General features: G+C 37.2%; 1 protein-coding gene across 2 annotated transcripts in view; it reads right to left on the minus strand.

Annotated features, from left to right (window-relative positions):
- Positions 1-20,128, minus strand: part of UQCC1 (ubiquinol-cytochrome c reductase complex assembly factor 1) — a 94,453-nt gene that overhangs the window by 57,610 nt on the left and 16,715 nt on the right. For both annotated transcript variants that reach the window (XM_008525469.2, XM_070588189.1), the window contains exons 3-5: positions 8,867-8,962; positions 7,842-7,949; positions 805-877 (exon numbers count right to left, since the gene is read on the minus strand). In XM_008525469.2, coding sequence (XP_008523691.1) covers positions 805-877; positions 7,842-7,949; positions 8,867-8,962 — 277 coding nt within the window. The remainder of the gene's footprint in view (positions 1-804; positions 878-7,841; positions 7,950-8,866; positions 8,963-20,128) is intronic.

Genomic DNA, 20,128 nt, shown 5'->3' on the forward strand with positions numbered 1-20,128 from the left:
GCATCTAGCTTTCTTCATTGTTGTTAACATAATTACACATAAATGTTTGCTGTCCATGAAAAATATCAAGTATACACAGTTAAGTGTTCACTGCTTTGAGGAGAACGGCTATTACCATAGACGTGCATAGCACACATTTCCTTCCAAAATCTGTAGAACTGGAAACAGCTTGAACTTTCCCAATGACTTTAGTACCTGATTTAACTAACTTTGTTTATAACCACAGCAATTTACAGCATAAAAATGAATACTGTATTGTTACAATCAAGTACTAGTAGTGGTCTAAACCAGCAAAACCCTTTTGGAAAGCAATTTATCAATGGGATATAAATAATAAAATTATACATGTCTTTTGACCCAACAGTCCTTCAACAGAAGGAAACAAAATCATGAGGCATATACGAGGATTAACTAAAACAATTAAAAACTAGAAAGAAAAGAGGAATGACTGGCAAAAAGTTCATGTCAAAATGCTAAATAAACATCCAGAATGTAAAACAGGACAATTATATGACTACTCTTATATAAAAAGATGCACGTGTGGACAAAGGGGATGCTAATGTCAAAGCACTAGACAAATCTTCAATATTTTTTTCAAACTTGTTAAAATGTTTTATGTATAGGGTTCTTTCAGTCTTTGTTTACTCTATTAAAAGAGAAAAACAAGAAGCTTTTATTATACACTTCGTACAGGAAAAATTGTTTCACTAGAGACTAAAAAAAATCTATCCTACTACGACACAATCAGAAAAATGAAAAATAGATACATTTTCCTTTTCAGAACTATCAAAAACAGTAACTTACTTAGAAAGAATTCCTCGAAGTCAGTTTTCTCCACACAGCTAGTATACATGCGCAGGGCCGCAATCTTAATCTTCTAGACAAAGAGAATAAAACCAACTCAAGACATGACCAAGTGGATGTTCTAGTGCCATTAGACGTTGGTCACAGAATCTTGTATTTCTTCAACTAGAAGGAGGGATCCAAACCTGTCTGTAGGCAATTTAATAGCTAAACCAACATAAATATTTCTTTCTTAAAGCTAGCCATTCACAGAGACTTCACACAATTTTCACATTTTAGGATTTTAGCATGAAAATGTCAAAAAAGTTTCTCAATATTTAAATAGAATCTCTCCTTAAATTCAAGCCCATTTTACCACATTTGAGCCTCTAAATCACTGTTCAGCATCATCCACATTAGTTCTTTACAATCTCAAACTGAAACCGGAAGAGTTAGCCATTGATGATTAAGTAGCTAGGAACTAAAGTTTTTTCCCTTTTTGCAACTACTGATTATAGCTTTTAGTGTTTAACCCTCCCATTGTTAATTGTGCTGTTTCGGCAATAAGCTATCTAATTCCCACTAGGCTCCTATAGATAACATCTCCCTGGAGCCTGGGTCATCATGGTAATGGGTGTGTGAGCTGTTTTTCAGGAATTAGAACTCCTTGTCCACTTCAGACTGGTTGAGACGACCAACTCATCAACTGGGCCCGCGCAGAAGTCAGACAGGCGACCTTTTGATGTCAAGAGGCTAAAAACTCCACCTCAGATCATGCTAAGCTGCCATTTTGTGAACACGGGTCCTAGAAGAGGCACGGGGTCTGACTACGCTTGCACAGATCATCAATTACCTGACCTCTCCGCACCTCCAGTCACCTCTCTCCACACTTCAGACCACCTTGCCCCCATCCTATAAATATCCCTGAGTCCCTGTTTTTGGGGAAATGAATTTGAGGCTCATGCTCTCACTTCCTCAAGTGGCTGCCTTGTGAGTAAACCCTCTCTCTGCTGCATTCTCGTGGTCTCAGTGTTTGGTATTCTGGGCGGCAGGCAAAAATGAACCTGGTTCAGTAACAAAACCCTTTATATTAAAAAATTACCCATTCTTTGGCCAAAATCAAACAAACAAAAAAAACCTGCAATCTTTCCATCTTTCCTCAGAGGCACTACTCTCTATTCTGTAAATCATTTTTTTCCCTTGGGGAAGCAGTCATATTTTCCTGCTTTCCCTAGTTTTAGTCTGCTGATTAACAGAAGACTATGTTTATAAATAAGGATTTCCAGTGAATAGAAGATATAGTAGAAAGAACAACCTTTTACTATTCCCTAAAGCACTAAGAATTCTCTTAGAATCTTGATCTGAATGATGGTTTTAATTTATTCACTGAGCTGTATATTTAAGATTTACATCCTTTTCTGTATGTACATTATGCTTTAATAAAAATAAATCTGAAAATAAAAAATAACTTCTTTTTGGGGCTGGCCCCGTAGCGCAGCGGTTAAGTTCGCACGTTCTGCTTCTTGACAGCCCGGGGTTTGCCGGTTCGGATCCCAGGTGCAGACATGGCACCGCTTGGCAAAAGCCATGCTGTGGTAGGCGTCCCACGTATAAAGTAGAGGAAGATGGGCATGGATGTTAGCTCAGGGCCAGTCTTCCTCAGCAAAAAGAAGAGGATTGGCAGTAGTTAGCTCAGGGCTAATCTTCCTCAAAAAAATTAAATTAATTAATTAATTTTAAAAAAATAAGCTCTTTTTAAGAGTTGAACTGTAGGTCTGAAGACCAACTTAGTACCAAGGGAACAGGTATTTCTAAGGACTTTCAAAATAATTCCTTAAGGATACAACTAAATAAATTAGTACATCAAGAAAAGCCTTGTACAATCTTATTTTTACTTAAAATGACAGATTCAAAAATGCACAGACTAAAAAAAAGAAAAAATTCAAAAATTAACAGACAGAGAAGGACATAGCAAATGAATAAAAACCAATACAGAATTTTAGCAGAGCTACGCTTTTTAAGGTTCAAGGTCATCAAGGATATACCATATGCACTACTATATTTCTCTATACTCTCTGAGTCAAAACAACAGTGTCTCTGATGGGCAGCAATACTCATAATAAATTAAGGAAGGATTATGTCTCTGATTGTAACTAAGATTTTTTATTTGCTAATTTGAAGGCTATCATTTTTTTCCAAGGCATTTAGTCTAAAGCTCATAGAACAGAACAGAACATATAACAACTGGAAATCAGATATATCTACATGGGAAGTAAATTAGCATTAGAAGCCCACATTTTAAAAAACCCATGGTAAGACACTAAAAAAGAAGAGTGAATTAAACCTAAAAGCAAGCAGAAAGAATGATATAATAAAGATTAGAGTAGAAATCAATAAAGTTGAAAACAGAAAAATAACATAGAAAATCAAAGCTGGTTCTTTGAAACATCAACAAAATTGATAAACCTTTAGTTAGACTAGTAAAGAAAAAAACAGAGAAGATACAAATTAACAATATCAGGAACCAGAGAGAGGACATCACTACCTATCCTAAAGATATTAATAGAATAATAAAGGAATATAATAACTTTAGCCCAATAAGTTTGATTACTTAGATGAAATGGACAAAACTCTTGAAAGACACAAACTACCAAAGCTCACTAGAACAAATGAATAACCTGAAGAGTCCTGTATTTATTAAAGAAATTGGGGGCCAGTCTCAGTGGCCTAGTGGTTAAGTTTGGTGCGTTCCACTTCAGCAGCCCAGGTTTGTTCCTAGATGTGGACCTACACTGCTCTGTTAGCAGCCATGCTGTGCTGCCAGCCCACACACTAAAAAATAGAGGAAGACTGGCATGGATGTTAGCTCAGGGTGAATCTTCCTCAGCCAAAAAGAAAGAAAGAAAAAAAACTGGATCTGTGGTTAAAAATCTTCCCACCAAGAAAACTCCAGGCTCAATGACATCACTACATAATTCTACCAAACATCTAAGTAAGTGGTACCAAATCTACACAAACTTTGCCAGAAAACAGAGAAAAGAACACTTCCCAGCTCATTCTATGAGGCCAACATCACTCTTATGGCAAAACCAAAGTCATTAGAAGAAAACAAAACTATAGAACCACAGCCTATATGAACATAGATGCAAAAATCCTTAAAATATTAACAAATCAAAGTCCTCAATGTTTAAAAAGGATAATATATCATGATCAAGTGGGATTTATGCCAGAATGCAAAGTTGATTCAACATTCACAAATTAATCAATGTAATAATTCACCAAATCAGCAGGCTAAAAAAGAACCTGCAGTTCTTAGAGGTAATGGACACACAATACATTTTGGAAAGCACTGGTCTGTACCCTCACCAAAATAATGATATCCTAATGATCTCATGATCCTAATGCTTTGACCTTGATAGGCCTACTCCTAACCTTGAGACAGGGAGTTTAGGACATCTGTTAGCTCTTCACTTCATTTGACAAATAATTTACTGAGTACCTAACTCAGTGCCTGGCGTTGATCTGGTTGCTGGGAATACAGCAGTAAACAAAGCAGTCGAAACTCCTGGGGCCGGCCTGGTGGTGCAGCGGTTAAGTGCACATGTTCCGCTTCAGCGGCCTGGAGTTTGCTGGTTCAGATCCTGGGTGTGGGCATGGCACCGCTTGACATGCCATGCTGTGGCAGACGTCCCACATACAAAGTAGAGGAAGATGGGCATGGATGTTAGCTCAGGGCCAGTCTTCCTCAGCAAAAAGAGGAAGACTGGCAGCAGTTAGTGCAGGGCTAATCTTCCTCACAAAACAAAAAACAAACAGAAAACCTCCTGCTTTCATGGAGCTTATGGCCCACTTCGACTACAGACACATTTATAATTTTAAGTAAAATTCCTAATGGCCTATTTCTTGATTTTTTTTTTTAACTCTGCAGTTTCCTTCACAGTCTTATATACAGAGTCCTCTAGGTATACAATTAATGACCCTGAAGAAAGGCAGACTTGCCTCCAAGGCTCAAATCTTTCCTTGAGAAGGAGGTTTCCCCCTACAACATGTTCATGAAGAAAGTATTCATTACAAACAATGAAGACCTCACCAGATTGGCCGGTAGATTTATACAGTGTTCATACTGTGGCAATCAGGAGCATTTTATAGTGTCTCACTTTTCCTGCAGTGAAGCCAAGCCTTTATACTTGGGTGAGCCATTTTCCTGGACAAATCTCTAAAGCAAGTCCCTGTAGACCATCACACAGGGACTGGAAATAGCAACTTGAGGAAAGAACCTCTTCAAGATTCCTGTGTTAATATAAGTTAAGGAGGTAGGTGAACTAAATTCCCACCCAGTCAATACAAATTATTCTGGTCCTCAAATGACTTCATGTTTACCTCATCCTAACTTTGGAAGTTTTCATCAGTCTACTTGACTAAAATACAAGTACCAAAGACAGCTTTAAGAAGTAAAAACTCTCCCATCAGCAAATGCATTTTGCGCCATCCTACAAGACGAAAAACGAATCTAGTAAAAGGCTTGCACTAACAGCTGTCTGAGAGCTGGAAGGGGCTGTGAAGTCATTTGAACCTTCTATTCTGTACTGGAACTCCTTCTACAGCATTCTTGATTCAAGGTCAACCATCTGGGCTCCTGTTCAAAGAAGTCCAATGACCTTGTGAGGCTACCTATGCCATTGGAGGACAATTCTTGTTAGATTTTTGTTTTATTGCACTTAAATCGGCTTCATGTAACATTCATTAAACATCATCTGCCCACTGGAATACCTCAGATTAAGCCTCTTCATTTTTATTACATTTGCCCTTCAAATATCTGAGAAGACCATCATTTCTTCTTCTCCTTTCCAGGGTAAGAATCACTGTTTCCTTCAACCATTCTTCACTCAACATGGTTTCTGAAACCTCCACAAGGCTCACTACCACATTTGAATGCATTCCAGTTTGTCAGTGTCCTTCAGAACAGGAATAATTTTGAGTCCTAAGGCTAATCTGGAAACTGCCTAGTCTATGACATGTGGCTGAATCTAGTAAATGTTGTCCTTGTCTTATCTGATATTGCAACATAAAGATAGTAAAAAAGAACAGTTATTTCAGGATAGTCAAAAAGGTAAGGAAATTCCTAAAGATGAATCTAGAAGAAAAATGGAACTACGCATGAAAACGTTACAGAAAAATATGGAGGAAATATGAGTGATATTGCTGATGTAGACAGACAAGCAGGCATTTTACTCCCTAAACAAAGACATCTGAAAACACAAAACAAAGTATCTTCCCATTGCAATACAAGTGTCTAGCCATAGATTTCTGAGTCAACGTTTGCTGAAAAGGGCTCACCATCTTTCAAAATGGAAAGTTATACCTACATTTTCCTACCTAAATTATACTAGAATGTCATACTTTGATGTTTTGATATCACAAATTAAAAAATGAAAGTTATAAAAAGTAGACACTATCATATGACAAAAGATTTTAAAACACAAATACTAGGGACTCAGTTGAGGTCACAAGGGAACCAAGAAAAATCAGAGACTAACTTAAGCTAAAAAAGTGAAGAAATGTTCTTGATTTAGTAATCCTCCAAAAGGTAGCCAACTTTCCCTCTGGAATCATAAAAAAACAGACGAGACAAAGCATATGGTAGCAACCAAGTGGAACCCAACCACCAAGAAACGAATAAAACAGTAAATTTTCTTCTCTTTTCTTTCTTTCTTTCTGATCTCACTTCTGTTTTCTTTAAATTAATTTCTAATTTTCAAAAAGAACACATACTTTAAGCTTTTAAATCCAAATGCCATAATGACGACCATTTTTTTAATAGGAGAAAAGTTTCTGGTTAATAACATTACCAAATATACCAATGAGTATCAATAGCCAAAGAATTAAGATGTAAAAAAGATAACTTTAATGAACATAACTAATATTTCTTTGATGATTAAGAAAGCACTCCATAACCTTAGGGCTCAGGAACATCATTATTACCTAGTATGTGTATTATCTTCTACACTTTTCAAAGTCCCTTACAAACAAAATGCTTGTGAAATCAGTGTTCACTTTTTAGAATTTATGTAAAAGAGAGATTACATAGAGAAGTCTATATTTGCTGAAGAGAGAACTGTTAGGAATAGAACCAGACATGATAAGAAGAAACTAAAAGTAGAAGTCTATAATAAAACTGAAATTCTAATTTCAATCCAACTTGTTAAAATGATGTAATTGTGGCATTATTTGGTCATCTTGGGCAAAGCTATGATGTTTTCTAAAAAAGTCTTCCCTACTTCTTTGTGTTGGCTTGCTTTGATTAATAAATAACTTACGACTCATTAGGCTCATCCAACACTCTAGTAACTTTGAAAAGCATTAAAAGGCACTTCCGCCATAATGATAGAGAGAAATGGTAGTACTAGATAACTGGGCTGAGAAAAACTGAATAGCTAACATTTTATTACTTTACTTGGTTAGAGGCATTGTCATAAAAACCCAGGGCAGGATGCACATGACCCAGAAAGGACATTCACTCATTTATAGCGCTAGGCCAAGAGTTGACTAGAAATGATAAAGCTAGCAAATATCCCTCCGTAATAAGAATTACAATAAATTGCAGGGTTAATTAGTTAATTTAAAAGATGCTTATTAGCAAAATTTTAAAGAAAGTTAGTACAATGACCTAGTAAAAATCACTTATGAATATGGATTCATCAGAGAGTAACGTTTCCTTGAGAATGTTGCCCATCAGACTAGTCGGCCCATATAATTCCTTAGAACTCATCTATATGGCATATCACATTATAAGGGCCTGGAAAGCCCAGTCTTATTGGCTCCCCTGCTACTGAGATGCTTCTAAGGAATCCAGTTAAGGGAGCAGAGGGAGGATTTTCAGCCCCACACGTTGTACAGATGTGACTTGGAACAGGGGGTGGGGGACAACAACACATTTTAAAGCTCTCAAAATAATGTATGAAATTCACAAAAGCAAAGCAGAAGCTTTAAAAACTCTTTTTATGAGGAACAGAAAGCAATAAGCCCAAAAAGAAAAATGAGAACTTAAAAGACTTTACCCATTTACTGTATTTCAAAGGTCCTGTGAATCCCATGGCTTCTATTATCTTTGTGAAGGCACCAACCTTCTCCTCAACAGGCTGCAGGGAATCCTTGGTAGCAGAAAGCTATTTAACCAAAAAGAAGGGGACCAAAATTAGTTGCAAAAAAATTTTTTTTAAAGAATGCTTTTGTTCCTCATTAGGTCTAAGGGTACTTTTATTACTTACATTTTATTGTTTTCACCTAGAATTCTTAATTCTCATTTTTCTGGGCATCTTATCACTCAGTGCAAATACATCTGGAACTCTAATAGATGTCCTCCAAATTTCAGAGCAAGAAATACCCATCTCACTGACCACATGCCTATGAACCCATGTATAGGAAATGATAGATTCCGTGTATCAGAATAAAAGTTCTAGGGAAAAGAGTACTTTTAAAAGGAAATCTTGACCCCTATTTCCCAAAAAAACAATTCTGAGAAGAGGAATGTTCTGTTTATTGACATAACAGGAAAAGGAAAGAAAAATACTGTCTGAAAGCAGTCAAAAGTCATTCAAAACCATAATCAACCAAAGCAAGCACTGAATAAATAACTCTTGCATTTTTTAGTATAACAAATTTTATTAACAACTACAGAAGATATGAGTCTTGTAGTTCGCAAATAAACTCCAAGGAAAACCTGTTGTAATGCTAAGCCTCCCCAAATGAGGGCAGGCTATATAACCAACAAGAAATTCTGTAAAATTTAATACGACTTTATTTTTAGAATATAAAAAATTCATAAAGACTTTTTTCTCTAAAGCATTTCAAAGCAAGACAGTACAGTGGAAGAAATACAGGACGTAGGATCAGAAGTCTTAGGTTCAAATATTCAGTTGGTCTGTCACTTACCATCCTTATGACAAGTCACTTCACCTCCTGGAGCCTCACCTGTGTTTGATAAAATTCCTTGCCTCATCCAACTAACAATTTTGCTGAGATTCAAACAAGAACACCTGTGTGAAAGCACTCTATAAACATGGAAAACACCAATAATTCTCACCTTATTCGTGGTGTGAGACTTCCTACTCAGCTGTATGTCTATCCCAGGAATCTGTTCTGATCTACCACATGCTAGGAACTGGCTCATCTGGGGCCACTGGGGGATTTAAAAAAAAAAAAGATGTAAGCAACACTAAGCATTGACTTGAGGGTTAATCCGAGCAGAACTGCTCCAAAGTAAAGACTATAAATCTTTCCAACCTTGTTTAACCCAGTTCCTGGTGATCCGATCACAGAGAGGATCCAAGATCGTCACCTAGAATGGTGTCTGGTACATGGTATGTGCTCAATAAATATCTGTTGAATACTTGAATAAATAAAGGATTCAGCCCTGGAAACCTGGAACTAAATAAATCTGAGTCAACTCTAAGAACTAGAATTGCAATAAATGCCTACTTAAACATTGGCAGCAGTGCAGTATACAAAAAAAAGACTTCAACATCAGTCAATTTTAAGTTTAAAACCTGCTTCTGCCACTTACAAACTGGGTGGCCATGGGCAAGTTACTGAACCTCAGCTGTAGTGAGGATTAAATGAGATAAAATATGTACAGTGCCTTTCGCAAAACAGATAATAAATAGTAGAAGCTTCCATCAATATCATCAACATCATCATTGTTCAGAATTGCCTTCCTTTTATGTTCACACGTTGCATTTGAAAGCATTCTGGCAATATAACAATTATTTATAATTATTATGTGCCAGGTATTATGCTAAACGTCTTACATATATTACCTTATTGAATCCTCATCATAACTCTTTTAGATTGGTATTATTATAATTAAGGCCAGTAAACACAGTTTTGAAAATAAATTCCCAAGGCAAAAAACTACATGTAAAAGATCCTCATCACATCATTATTCACAAGAGTGAATATGGGGAAAAAGTCCAATAAGGAAGGAGATTGTTAGTTAAATTAAGGTACAGTCACTCAATGGAAAATCAGGTAACTATTGAGTTTTTTTTTAATAGCTTTATTTTTCAAGCAGTTTTAGGTTCACAGCAAAACTGAACAGAATAAATGCTACTAACATACAACACATTATTTGGATGTACACCTGAAATTTATATAATGTTATAAACCAATGTTACCGCAACAAAAAAATAATAAAAATAATTAAAAAAATAAAAATCTTTTTTTAAAAAACTGAACAGAAAGTACAGAGAGCTCCCATATAGCCACTCCCCCACACATGCACAACATCCCCTACTATCACCATCCCCCAGCAGAGTGGTACATTTGCTACAATTGATGACATACACTGAGACATCATTATCACCCAAAGTCCACAGTTTACATCAGAGATTATTATCTTTAGCAACATGAAAAATCTCTTATAATACGTATAAAATTATAGTTAAAAACACGAATGCATATGGGCAAGTCTAGAAAGGAACACACAGAAATGAAAGAGTTATTTTGTTAAGTTAGCAGAATTATGAATAAGTTTAAGAATCTAGTTTCCAAACTCTCAGTACTGTTATATTACCTATACAACAAAAATGGGTGGGGAGGGAGCAGGAGGACGGTTACTGCTTCAATTCTGGTTTATTCCAAGAAGAGACGGGACACATGAAACGAAAATGATCTTTTATTTAATTCTAATGAAGGAAAAACAGAATTTCTAATTGTGGAGAGTTATTATTTACTTTTCTTTCTACAACAAGGATATTAAAAGATTAGTCAGGATTCTTCTGGTCACTCCCAAGGACACATGCTTTAATTCATAGGTATTAAGCAGGCTTTGTAAAACACAGAACACCTCCCATTACATCACATACATCAATGTAACGGTCCATCTAGAACACAAAGCACTCAAACAGGCTCAAAAAACACAAACGGCAGTTTCAAGGAGCTGTGCTTTGGGGTGAGTTCTCTTCTATGATCGTTCTCTTCCCCCACAGCTCCAGGAGTAACTTTTGTGGCTGTCTCACCACCTACTTCACCTAAGTATTTCTGTCCTACAATTATTCATGAGTTAACATTTAACACTATAGTGAACTATTGAAGTACCTAGCTATCTAGTACCAAGGACAATATCTGGTTTCGCCATACCTATACATATCTATAAACACACACATTTACTTTTTTGTACCCCCATGCCCCCCAAAACAGATTCCCTCGATGTTTAAAGACATCAATTTTTCCTTTGTTTAAACTGAAAAGATAGCAATAAATAACTTTTTGTAAAAGAGAAAAAATACCCTGAAATACTCAAATGTCACTTTTTCCAAGAGGCCTTCTCTGACCATTTTATCCAAAATAGTTTCTTATCACCCCCTTATTCTCTATCATAGCAGTAGCCTGTTCATTTCATTCATAGTACTCACTACAATGTACAATTATATTTTTACGTACTTGCTTATTTTCTATTACCATTACCAAAAAGATTCATGAGGGTAGGAACTAAATATATTAGCAGAATCAAGTCAGTGCATTATACATGGAAAACATTCAAACATTTTATGAATGAACAAACACAACCACCTGTACTGTTATTTCTTATTGTTTACTTCCTGTCCTTATTCACACACATGCTATGCATACATGTTTCATTCATCCAAGCTCTATTAAATGCCCATAATATGTCAGCCATTATGTCAAGTTTTAGGACACAAACAGAATCCCTATCCTCAAGGAGCACTCAATCTTGTGGAGAAGAGAAGACTGACTACAGAAGAAACAGAATTAAATATCACAATTTAAAATGCTTAAAGATCACCTACCACAAAAAAAATTGTTAGCAAGTATGTAGAGCAACTAGAACTCTCATACACTACTGGTGGGAGTGTAAAATGGTACAATCACTTTGGAAAATTATTTGGTAGTATCTACTGAAGCTGAATGTATGTATGCACATCCTATAAGATTCAGCAACTCCATTTCTAAGTACATACCTCAACAGAAATGTATAAATAGGTTCACCAAAAAACACACACAAGAATGTTCATAGTAGCACTATTAATAAAAGTCCAAACTAGAAACAATCCAAATATCCATCAATAGAAGAATGGATTAAAAAAATCATGGTATATCCACATAATAAAATATACACAACAATGAGAATGAATAAACTATTTCTACACAAAACCACATAGGGGAATTTCTAAAAGAAAGCTGAACGAAAGCAGACAAACACAAGAAAGTACATACCATATACGTAAAAGGCAAAGCTACTCTACGGTGTTCAAAGGGAAGACTGTGATTAACCTCGGTTAGGGGCAGTGACTAGAAGGAGATCAAGGAGGCTTCTGGGGTTCTATTTCTTGACCTGGGTGCTGGTTATGTTCACTTTGTAATAATTCATTGATCTGTACATTTATGCTTTATGCCTTTTTCTGTATATTTATTATACTTCAATAAAATGTACAAAATTGCTTAAAGATGTGAAATAGGCAATGCATACAACAGAAATTTGGAGATAGAAAAGAATGACCTAGAGTCATTAGAAAAGACTTCATAAAGAAGCCTTAAGAAGTGGGCAGGATAGAGAAAGTGAGTGAGGAGGCAGAGGTGAGGAAGCATGGGGTGGAGGAAAGAGAAAAACTTGGGCGGAAGCTCTAGCTCTGCGTGTCTCATAAATTTGCTTTGAGAACCAAATAAAATAATGTACGTGAAAGAGATGTGTAAACTACAATGCATAAGATAAATGTAAAGACCTGTTCAAGACAACTCCAATGAGAAACTCTTCTTCAGACGACCCCTCATTAAAAGGAATATAAGACTTTACCCTTATTTTTTGCTTCCAAAAAGGTTCTGAAAGTGAAAAGGAAAGCGAGAAAAAGAAAGATAAGAAAAGAAAAAAAGGGAAGGAGAGAAGGACTCAGGCAATTCTTGAATACCACCATGGCTGAATGTGTCTGGCCCTTTCAGCAAAACTATAAAGCTCCACCAGGGCAGAGCCTACCTACCTTAGACTTCTTTTATTTTCTGCCCCAGTGCTCAACACCATTCTGGGCCTGGAGCTGACACTCAATAAAAACTAGGTGGATTTTTTTTTTTTTTTTTAAATAGAAGGACAATCTGGAGAAGGTCCAGAAAAGAACCACAGGAATGATCAAAGAGATGAATAAAAGGTCCTAGTGGAAAGGTTGAAATGAATTGAGGCTGTTTACCTTGGAGAAAAAGCAACTGAAGAACTAAGGAGTAATTTAGAATAATAAGACTTGAGCTGGAAGAAATCTCAGAGATCTTCTAAGTCCAACCTTTTCATTTCATAGATGAGGAAACTAAGACTCAGAGAGAGGTTGCAACTTGCTTAAGGTAGTTTTAGGACAAAAATTTTTTTAAGTTTCAATTTATACAGTGAGGAGAAAATTTACCCAAGTAGCATGAACATAAATAGTGACAAAAATAGCAGTTACAACTTACTGAAGATCTCTTATATGCCCAGCACCCGTATGCTTGGTGTTGTACTTATGTTCATCTCACAACTTTGTAAAGTAGATACTACTTTTTTCTCATTTTAGAAATAAGGATACTAAGACATGAAGTTCATTAAGGGGTAGAATATATATTCAGAGCTATCTTCTTCCCCCTCTATCAAGCTACTTTCAAAAACCTGAGTAGAGTTCAACACAGGCTCATGAAACCTAAGCACCCAGATCTTGATTTCTAAGCATTCTAAATACTGGGGCCAGCCCCATGGCCAAGTGGTTAAGTTTGTGTGCTCCACTTTGGCGGCCCAAGGTTTCACCAGTTTAGATCCTGGGCGCAGACATGGCACCACTCATCAAGCCATGCTGAGGTGGCGTCCCACATAGTACAACCAGAGGCACTCACAACTAGAACATACAACTATGTAATGGGGGGCTTTGGGGAGAAGAAGAAAAAAAAAAGAAGATTGGCAAGAGATGTTAGCTCAGGTGCCAATCTTTAAAATAAATAAATAAATAAATATTCTAAATACCATTCTCTGATAAAAGGAACCACAGCTCCTCAGAGAAATTGTTGAATCTAGAGCTAGAGCAAAGAAAATACAACATGAACCTGAAATATCTTGTCATGCCAGGAAATAAGGAAGTGTTCAAAAAATGATGAAGGTGGGACCAGCCTGGTGGCACAGTGGTTAAGTTTGCACACTCCACTTTGGCAGCCTGGGGTTCGCTGGTTCGGATCCCAGGTGCAGACCTATGAACCACATATCAAGCCACGCTGTGGCAGGTGTTCCACATATAAAGTAGAGGAAGATGGACACAGATGTTAGCTTAGGGCCAGTCTTCCTCAGCAAAAAGAGGAGGATTGGCAGTGGATGTTCACTCAGGGCTAATCTTGCTGGAAAAAATAAAATGATGAAGGCATGTAGAAAGGAACTTGAACGAGTTCCCAAGAGTCAAACTTGGGACAATTTAATCAATAAAGTAAATAATGAGAATAATGGATTATAATTCACAGAAGAAAATAAATATCCATAAGCTCATTCTGATATAGGTAAATAACTGAATAAACAAATGGGGAAGAAGTGACAGCTCTATCGTACAGTAGAATTCCAATCAATCAATGTTGTAGTAAAGATGGAAACAGAAAATCACCATTAGGCAAACACTACAGTAATGACTATCGCAGTCAAGAAATATCGACAGAATTACCTTGTGATGCAGCAATCCCACTTCTGGGTATACATCCAAAAGAATTCAAAGCAGGATCTTGAAGAGATATATGCACACTGATGTTCACTGCAGCATTATTCACAATAGCCAAGATGTGGAAGCAACACAAATGTCCATTGATAGATGGATGGATAAAGAAAATGTATATATACACAATGGAATATTATGCAGCCTTAAAAAAGGAAATCCTGTAACATGGATGAACCTGGAGGACATTAAGCTAAGTGAAATTAAGTCACAAAAGGACAAATAGTGTATGATTCCACCCATATGTAGTATCTAAAGTAGTCAAAATCGTAGAAATAGAAAGCAGAAAGGTAGTTGCCAAGGGTGGTGGGGTGGATTAGTGTTTAATGGATATAGAGTTTCAGTTTTGCAAGACGAAAAAGTTCTAGATCTGTTGTACAATGTGAATATATTTTTACACTACTGAACTGTATACTTAAAAATGTTTAAGGTGGTAACTTTAATGTTACAGGGTTTTTTACTACAATTTTTAAAATAATTAATTAATATTATACATCGCTAAAAAAAAAGAACCATGGATGGATGCTAAAAGTGTGAGCAAAAAGTATGACAAAAAACAGGATATCAGCATGGTCTCAAAGTATCTTCTTAGAAGATACTTACTAATTATAAAGGGAAAAATAGTAACTTTATAATAGGGGAACCTGACAGACACTAATTTAATAACCAAGGGATCAAAATTGACATCATCAGTAATAAGCCATATTGGCATCATGTATCCCTTGATATGATGCGCTGAAAACAGAACATCACCACTTTGCCAAAAATGCATAACCTCAATCTAATTATAAGAAAATATCAGGCAAACCCAAATTGAGGGACAGAAAGAAGGACATTAGTGAAAAAAACTGGTAAGATTGGAATAAGGTGTGTAGATTCATTGATAGTATTATATCAATGTTAATCTCCTGGTTTCAATAATTACACTATGGTTATATAAGATGTTAACATTAGAGAAAGCTAGATAGAGAGTACATGGGAACTCTACTATTTTTACAACATTTCTGTAAGTTTAAATTATTTCAAAATAACTTTTTTTTAAGTAGACTCATCAAAGCATGACAGAACTTCAAGAGGTTATATAGGAGAGACAGAGGGAAGAGTACAATGTTCCTAGCTTTTTGAAAATAACAGAACTATCGCTTTGGACATTACCTTAGAGATCATCTAATACTACCACTCGGCCAATGAAAGATTCTCTTTTTTTTTTTTTTAAAGATTGGCACCTAGGCTAACAACTGTTGCCAATCTTCCGGGTTTTTTTAAGGATTGGCACCTGGACTAACAACTGTTGCCAATCTTTTTTTTTTCCCAACTCCCGCCCGCCCCGCCCCTGTACATAGTTATATATCTTAGTTGCAGGTCCTTCTAGTTGTGGGATGTGGGACGCCACCTCAACGTGGCCTGACGAGCGGTGCCATGTCCACGCCCAGGATCTGAACCCTGGGCCGCTGCAGCAGAGCGAACTTAACCACTCGGCCACGGAGTCGGCCCCTAAAGGATTCTTTTATGTCATGCCCTTAACATAGTCTTTCAACCACTGCCTGAATAGTTCCACTAGTAAATTTACTATGTCAAAATGCAACCCACACACTCAATTACACTACAGTTCTAATTAACACAAAGTTCTTCCTCATTTTGAGCCAAATTTGCCTCCCTGTCTGACATGTACCTGAGGATGTCATTCTGAGGCAGGGGCTTCCAACCAGGAACCTCAAAGATGGGAAGATGAGCTGGAGAGAGTTCCAGAGACCCAGCTTAGTAGCCTAGGGGGAAACCCTACAGGCTCACAGAAGCCTTAGGGAAAGCCCCTGCACAGCACCAGTAGAAGGCACCCAGCCGCCAGCCACAAGGCTGGAAGACCCCAGGGCAAAAGCAGCATAGCTAGGTGTACTAACCACAGACTGTAGAAGATGCCAATAGCTCTCCTGCGACCCATAGAGGACAAGTGAGATTTGGTGGGTGCCGACAGCAACGGAGCGACAAATATAAGTGATCCCACCCCTGGCCGCTGGAAAAGCCCATAACACCGTTGCAGACCCCAAGGAGAGAGCGCATCTAGGTGGGCAACAACAGTAGGCACCTGCAGCCTGAAGCCCCCCGTGACGGCCCCCACGGCAGAGGAGGGAATCCAAAGGGCCACTGTGGCTACGAAGAGGGGCCCAGGCCCAGTTAGCAACTACGGACAGGGTTCCTGGTTGGTGAAGTATAAACAGCTGCTCCCCCCACCGCAGCAGCTGAAACAAGTGAAAGGAGCAACTAAACTCTATCTCCATGCGGAGGCACAAATCAACATCATCAAGCAATATGAAAAAATACATTAAATCTCCAGAACAGAAAGAAAGTAACAAATACACAGAAAACAATCCCAAAGAAAATGAGATATATAACCTAAATGATGATGACTTCAAAACAGCCATCATTAAAATACTCACTGAGTTAAGAGAGAATTCTGACCGACAACTCAACGAGTTCAGGAGCTATGTCACAAAAGAGTTTGATACGATAAAGAAGAACCAAACAGAAATATTGGAAATGAAGAACACAATAGAGGAGATTAAGAAAAATCTAGATGCTCTGAACAGTAGGGCCGATAATATGGAGGAAAGAATTAGCAATTTGGAAGATGGCAATATAGAATTGTTGCAGGCAGAGGAGGAGAGAGAAGCAAGACTTAAAAGAAATGAAGAAACTCTCCGAGAATTATCAGACACAATTAGGAGATGCAACGTAAGGATTATAGGTATACCAGAGGGAGAAGAGAAGGAGAAAGGGGCAGAAAACCTATTCAAAGAAATAATGGCTGAGAACTTCCCAAATCTGGTGAGGGAGATGGATCTTCAGGTGACAGAAGCCAATAGATCTCCAAACTTTATCAATGCAAGAAGACCAACTCCACGGCATATAGTAGTGAAGCTAGCAAAAGTCAACGACAAGGAGAAAATATTAAGGACAGCCAGGCAAAAGAAACTAACCTACAAAGGAACCCCCATCAGGCTATCAGCAGATTTCTCAGCAGAAACTTTACAGGCTAGAAGAGAGTGGAATGATATATTCAAAAATCTGAAGGACAAAAACCTACAGCCGAGAATTCTCTACCCAGCGAAAATATCCTTCAAATACGATGGAGAAATAAAAACTTTCCCAGATAAACAAAAATTAAGGGAGTTCATTGCCACAAAACCTCCTCTTCAGGAAATCCTCAGGAAAACCCTCATTCCAAAAAAGGAAAGGGGCTACAAAACCAAGAGCAGAGGAGATAAGTAGAAGGACAACAACAGAGAGTAGCAGCTCCACATCAGAACAGATTAAACCATGGGACGAGAAACAAAGGAAACTGAAGAAAACGGGAAAACAAGACACAAAATGGTAGTGGTAGGCTCCCACGTCTCAATAATCACTCTAAATGTAAATGGATTGAACTCCCCAATCAAAAGACACAGAGTGGCAGGATGGATCAAAGAACAAGATCCAACAATATGCTGCCTCCAGGAAACACACCTCAGCCCCAAAGACAAACACAGACTCAGAGTGAAGGGATGGAGAACAATACTCCAAGCTAATAATGAACAAAAGAAAGCAGGTGTCGCTATACTAATATCAGACAAGGTAGATTTCAAAGCAAAACAGATAAAGAAAGACAAAGAGGGACAGTATATAATGATAAAAGGGACTCTCCACCAAGAAGACATAACACTTATAAATATATACGCACCCAACACAGGAGCACCAAAATTTGTAAAGCAACTCTTAATAGAACTAAAAGAAGACATCAACAACAATACAATAATAGTAGGGGACCTCAACACACCATTAACACCAATGGACAGAACATCCAGACAGAAAATCAACAAGGAAATAATAGAATTAAATGAAAAATTAGACCAGATGGACTTAATAGATATATATAGAACACTTCATCCAAAAACAGCAGGTTACACATTCTTCTCAAGTGCACATGGAACATTCTCAAGGATTGACCATATTTTGGGAACCAAAGCAAACATCAATAAATACAAGAGAGTTGAAATAATATCAAGCATCTTTTCTGATCATAACGCTATTAAACTAGAAATCAACTACAAGAAAAAAGCAGAGAAAGGTGCAAAAATGTGGAGACTAAACAACACGCTTCTCAACAAACAATGGATCATTGAAGAAATTAAAGAAGAAATCAAATATTATCTGGAGACAAATGAAAATGAGAACACGACATACCAAATCATTTGGGATGCAGCAAAAGCAGTCCTAAGAGGGAAATTCATCGCAATACAGGCTCACCTCACTAAACAAGAAAAAGCTCACGTAAGCAACCTCAAACGACACCTAACAGAACTAGAAAAAGAAGAACAAACAAGGCCCAGAGTCAGTAGAAGGAGGGAAATAATAAAAATAAGAGCAGAAATAAACGATATTGAAACAAAAAAGACAATAGAAAGGATCAATGAAACAAAGAGTTGGTTCTTCGAAAGAATTAACAAAATTGACAAACCCCTAGCCAGACTCACCAAGAAAAGAAGAGAGAAATCGCAAATTAATAAAATCAGGAATGACAGAGGAGAAATCACAACAGATACCAATGAAATACAAGAGATCATAAGAGAATACTATGAAAAACTATATGCCAACAAATTGAACAACCTGGAAGAAATGGACAAATTCCTAGACTCCTACAACCTCCCCAAACTGAATCAGGAAGAAATGGAGAATCTGAATAGACCAATCACAAGTAAGGAAATAGAAACGGTAATCAAAAACCTCCCCAAAAATAAGAGTCCAGGACCAGACGGCTTCTCTGGAGAATTCTACCAAACATTCAAAGAAGACTTAATACCTATTCTCCTCAAACTGTTCCAGAAAATTGAGAAAGATGGAGAACTCCCTAACACATTCTATGAAGCCAACATCACTCTGATCCCCAAACCTGACAAGGACAATGCAAAGAAGGAGAACTACAGGCCGATATCACTGATGAACATAGATGCAAAAATCCTCAACAAAATTTTGGCTAACCGATTACAGCAATACATCAAAAAGATTATACACCATGATCAAGTGGGATTTATACCAGGGACACAGGGATGGTTCAACATCCGCAAGTCAATCAACGTGATACACTACATCAACAAAATGAAAACCAAAAACCACATGATCATCTCAATAGATGCAGAGAAAGCATTCGACAAGATCCAACACCCATTTATGATAAAAACCCTCAGTAAAATGGGTATAGAAGGAAAGTACCTCAACATAATAAAGGCCATATATGATAGACCCACAGCCAACATCATACTCAATGGACAAAAGCTGAAAGCCATCCCTCTGAGGACAGGAACAAGACAAGGGTGCCCACTTTCACCACTCCTATTCAACATAGTTCTGGAGGTGCTGGCCAGAGCAATTCGGCAGGAAAAAGAAATAAAGGGAATCCAAATAGGTAACGAAGAAGTAAAACTCTCGTTGTTTGCAGACGACATGATCTTATACATAGAAAACCCCAAAGAATCCACAGAAAAACTATTAGAAATAATCAACAACTACAGCAAAGTAGCAGGGTATAAAATTAACGTGCATAAATCAGTAGCATTTCTATACACTAACAATAAACTAACAGAAAAAGAACTCAA

Source organism: Equus przewalskii, chromosome 21 (genome assembly GCF_037783145.1).
Source record: "Equus przewalskii isolate Varuska chromosome 21, EquPr2, whole genome shotgun sequence".
Taxonomy (NCBI): Eukaryota; Metazoa; Chordata; class Mammalia; order Perissodactyla; family Equidae; genus Equus; species Equus przewalskii.